The sequence below is a fragment of the Olea europaea genome, chromosome 13 (assembly GCF_002742605.1).
Source record: "Olea europaea var. sylvestris chromosome 13, O_europaea_v1, whole genome shotgun sequence".
In the NCBI taxonomy this organism is placed as follows: Eukaryota; Viridiplantae; Streptophyta; class Magnoliopsida; order Lamiales; family Oleaceae; genus Olea; species Olea europaea.
The window spans coordinates 7,335,668-7,340,641 of record NC_036249.1 but is presented as its reverse complement, the minus strand read 5'-3'; the positions used below and the strand labels follow the sequence as shown (position 1 = coordinate 7,340,641).

The following is a 4,974-nucleotide window of genomic DNA, read 5'->3' as shown; positions in this document are numbered from 1 at the left end:
GACGACTTCGATATCATTTGCATCATCTACCAGCTGCCTCCGAAGAAGAGGTCATACCACCAGCTGATTAGGAAGAACATTCAATTCGTGACGCACGATCTGATAGCTTCTAAAGGTAAATTTCCCAAAGTGAATACTCTTTAGTAATTTTTCGGACCCTTTGTAATAATTTGCTTTTTTCTTTGTAGATAACTTTAACAGGAAGATACCTCTGAGGCCTGATTTCAAGATCATCTAGAAGATGATGGCAGATGCGAGAGTTTTGAAGACCTCCTCCTCTGCATACAAGAAGCAGATGGAAGATCTGGTAGATGCCAGCAAGAGGCTGCAGCCTCCGACAGAGGAGGAGGTGGCGGAGGATTCGGAGGCCAACTTGCTGCGAAAGGGTAAGGAGTCTACTGGCCCTTCGAAGCGCCCAACAGTAGCTAGGCTGCCTCCGCTTCCGAAGTAGACCACCATACCCACTGGGGTGGCCATCCTGGAGAAGACATGTGCACCCTCTAAGGCTTCTCCTACCCTGGCTATAGCCCCTGTTGCTGTTGTTCCAATTGCCCAAGTGTCAGGGCAACCGAAGAGGAAGAGAGCCCGTCCTTCAAAGGAAGAGGACTTCTTGGGCACAAATTCTGAGGAGCTGGTGAAAGAGGTGCTGGAGGCTCTTTCTCCGGAGACGGCAGCAGTGGCGGTGGTCCACAACAAGTATTGGATAGAGGAATGGAGAGATCACACTGCATCCTGCACCGTCGAAGACTTTATCACTATAAACAGTGCCTGTGTGGCCGGGGCCCTAAGCACAAGTATCCAACTTGGGAGCTTGGTGAAAGACCTCAGTGCCAAGCGGGAGGACCTCGCCAAGCGCCTTGAGGAGATGATGCATTACGGAGAAGCAGTATGGGAAGCCTGGGCCAAGGCCTCGGAGGAGGAAAAAATAAAGAAGGAAGTTGAAGCCCAGCTGGCGACTGCTAAGGGAGAGAGAGAGCGGCTGAAGAAGAAGCTCTATGAAGTAGAGTGCCAGGTAGCTGCAATGACCAGAAGAGTGGATTATGTTAATGAGTACCATCGGCTTGCTACGGAGGCTCTGGAGGCCTCCAATAAAGAAAAAACTGAGCTGAGACAGAAGGCGGAGGCCCAAGCTGAGGGATTGCCTCCCTAAAGGAGGAGATGAAGTCGACAGGGGAGGTGGCGGTGCAGAACTTTATCGACCATTTCAAGGAGCACCCCTTGTACAATGACTTTGCCAACTATTGAGCCTCTTGGAGTGCCCAAGGACTATTGGGTCGGCTAAAAGAGGTCCACCTTACTCTGGACATATCCTCTTTAGAGGTAGAGTTCGGTGGGCCTACTAGAGGCCGACCTGATAGGTTTACTGAGAAAGCTCCAAAGGCCCCCCAAGAGGAAGAGTCGACTGCTCGGGTGGACGACGCCCGAGTAGAGTAGAACTATTTTTGTAATGGTTGCGGCCTCCCTTTTTGTAACTTGATTTTAAGATGAATGTAATGAAAATTTTTCTTTCATGTATTGGTACTTCCTCCTTTTTCTCTTGTTGAGCTGTTCATACTTTAGTAAATGAATGACAAGCACTTAAACAAACAATAAGCACCATTTACCAATAACCAATCGATAAAAGGAGATCAGAGCAATAACATATTAAATAACCGAGGCAACAACTCATTAACTGATCTGACATAAATAACTGAAGTATCATTACTTAGAGGTTACATCATCCATCACTAAGGCTATTTCAGCACTTAGTAAGATAGGAAAGTTACAAATGAGATTGGATCGTGACAAAAACATATTAGACAGCATCGAGATTGGATCGAAATATACGTTCATCATTGATAGTACTTTCTCAAGTGTTCGATGTTTCATTGATGAGGCAGTACTCTCCCTGTCATATCTTCAATTTCAAAACTACCAGGTCGGGACTCCTTGCAGATGCGTTAAGGACCTTCCCAATTTGGTCCAAATACTCTGGCCCCAGTTGGCTTTGATGACTGTAAGACCCTTCTAAGGACGAGGTCCCACAATCGAAGAGTTCAATTTCTGACTTTGGAGTTGTAATAGCGGATCATCTTTCTTTGATACTTGGCCAGTTTCACTTGGGAGTTATCCCTTCTTTCTTCAAGGAAGTGGAGTTCGCTAATTCGAGCTTCTTTATTACCGATCAATTGAAGTGTATCCGATGATGCGATGGGACTCCTAACTCGATAGGGCTCATGGCTTCGGCTCCATAGTTCATCGAGAAGGGTGTCTCCTCTGTAGCGATTCGGCTAGTTGTGCAGATGGCCCAGAGGACGTGGGAAAGCTCATCGACCCACGCTCCCTTCGAGGCATCAAGCTTCATTTTCAGGGTATGCTTGATGGTTTTGTTCACTGCCTCAATTTGCCCATTTGCTTGGGGGTGATGAGGTGTCGAGAAATCCTTCTTTATCCCCAGTTTGTTGCATAAGTCTCGCATCTTCTTATTGTCAATCTGTCTCCCGTTGTCAGACACTACGGAGTGGGAAATGTCGAACTTGCAAATGATGTTCTTCCAGACGAATTTTTTAATATTCGCCTTGATGATCTTGGCAAGAGGTTCAGCCTCGACCCACTTGGTGAAGTAGTCCATGACGGCAATGGCAAAAGTCACGCTTCCTCTCCCTTTTGGGAGTAGACCAATGAAGTCGATGTCCCATTTGGCGAATGGCCATGGACTGGTGACTACAGAGAGGCTTTGAGAAGGTTGTCTTTGAAAATTTGAGAAGCTCTAGCACTTTTCACATTTCTGAACAAATTGGCAAGCATCCCTTTTCAGGGTTGGTCAGAAGTAGCCTTGTCGAAGCACTTTGTGTGCCAGAGCCATTCCTCCGGAGTGATTTTTGCAGATCCCTTCGTGGATCTGCCTACGTATATACGTGGCTTCTTTCCCTCCTACACATCGAAAAAGTGGTGAGGCAAAGCCTCTTTTGTAGAGGACATCCTCTTGTAGGATGAAGTGCGTGGCTCTCCTTCTTAANAATAATAATAATAATAATAAGTTGTGAGCATCTCTATTCTTGCTATTGTGTTTATGGTCAATGTTGATGTGGAAATATATTTTATGCATGTTTCAGAAAATTACATAGATAAATTTTAGGTCAGGGGAAGAAGAGTGATTTTGAAATGTTTAGAGATCGCTTGAACCAAGAAACAAGGAAACATCTTGAAAACAGTGAAGAATCACAGACGAAGATAAATATTTGACACAAAGCAGCACAGGTTTGAGGCCACAATGTGGACACACACACAAAATTGAGAGGATTAGAGGAATGCATAGTCTCCCTCCAAACTTTATTTTACCACAATGAAGGAAAAAGTTTGAACAAGAACCTTACCTTAAATGACCCATAATTCTTGCCTGAATTCTTCTCAAACTTAATTATGGATTTGCTGCTCTTGCATTATCGTGGTAGCTGAATCCTGATATTCATCAGTCTGGTGCAGCCCCTGCTTACATTTATTTATAAACTAAATGATTGGGTATAATCTATCAGATACCCCTCCAAAAAAATCATGTATTAAATTATCTAGACATTGACCAGTGAGGGGCAAGTGCAGTGTATTATTTAATTTATGAAATTTTTTCAGATCTTGATCAGTTAGTTGTCCATGTCCTGCAGATGTACGGAAACCTCGTTATGTTCGCGTAAATACTCTGAAGATGGATGTGAGATCGGCCTTGCTTGAGTTGAGTAAAAAGTATGAGGTATGCTGTTCAACTTATACAAGTACGCTTCAATCAATACTGATCTTAGATTTTTTTTCACTTTAATTGGTGCATGTAATACTTATAGTTTCATTCATGTATGTCGAGAGCACCTCATTGTTATTAGCTTTTGGAGTACTTTCAAGTTACGAGATTATGAGATAGTGAGTGAAAAGATTCGTTAGAGAGAGCTTTAAATATGGAGAGGCTATAATTTGGCAGCATAGAAATCATGATATACTGATACACTGGATGGAACTTTATCTTGTCACTAGCATCTGATGTTAACAATTTTGTTTAATTACCCTATGATATGTTTAGGATACTTAACATGATTCTTTCAATGTACTTTGTCAAGTATTTAGCTGCGACTCTTTTATGTAGTCTCATCGTTTGTTTAACCATGGGGCGGTTGTGACTCTTACCTATATCAATTAGGTTCGGGAGGATGACACCGTGCTTGGCTTATTGATACTCCCACCAGGTGCTGATTTGCACAATCATCCACTGGTGAAAAATGGAAGTGTTTTCATGCAGGTATTCTATAGTCTGCACGAGGCTTTTGTCTTAATATAATATACTTGGTGTGAAGAAGAAAAAATTATTAGATCCAGAAATGTCATTTCTCAGATTTTGAATCTTTGATGCTTCCCATAATTTGTGACAATGCCATTTTTAACTTAGGGCAAGGCAAGTTCCATGGTTGCATTAGCTCTTGGGCCCAAACCAGGATGGGAGGTAAATTAATTAGAAAGGATGATATAGTTTTTCCAGTGATTTAAATTGGAATTACTTAAATCAAACTGTGCTTCTGAAGGTCATTGATGCCTGCGCAGCTCCAGGAAACAAAACAGTTCACCTAGCCGCTCTTATGAAGGGAAAAGGGAAGATTATAGCTTGTGAACTCAATAAAGAAAGGGTTCAACGCCTGGAAGATAATGTTACACTGGCTGGGGCCACTAGTATCCTTTGAACTTCGTTCTATATATATATATATATATATATATATATATAAAGTGACTGTTGCTATGTATTCGTCGTCTTTGTTTCAGTGTTATCTAACACCCTTAATAGTATATTATGATAACTGATTGTTATTTCTTTCTAACTAGTGTATTGAATTTGTTATAATATAATAACTATACTTAACTGGGCCCAGATGTGACAGTTAAGCATGATGACTTCTTGAACCTCAATCCTGAAGATCCTTCATATTCAAAGGTATCGTAGTTGGATCTTATTTTTAT

At 42.2% G+C, this 4,974-nt stretch overlaps 1 protein-coding gene across 2 annotated transcripts in view; it reads left to right on the top strand.

Annotated features, from left to right (window-relative positions):
* The window catches only part of LOC111407462 (probable 28S rRNA (cytosine-C(5))-methyltransferase), a 23,296-nt gene extending 18,322 nt beyond the window's left edge, over positions 1 to 4,974 (top strand). Inside the window, exons 5-9 of one of the 2 annotated variants that reach the window (XM_023036945.1) lie at positions 3,642 to 3,727; positions 4,166 to 4,264; positions 4,412 to 4,465; positions 4,545 to 4,689; positions 4,887 to 4,974. In XM_023036945.1, coding sequence (XP_022892713.1) covers positions 3,642 to 3,727; positions 4,166 to 4,264; positions 4,412 to 4,465; positions 4,545 to 4,689; positions 4,887 to 4,957 — 455 coding nt within the window. In that variant the 3' untranslated portion in view covers positions 4,958 to 4,974. Of the gene's footprint in view, positions 1 to 3,641; positions 3,728 to 4,165; positions 4,265 to 4,411; positions 4,466 to 4,544; positions 4,690 to 4,886 lie in introns of those variants that run through there. The other variant, XM_023036946.1, reaches the window with a different exon arrangement.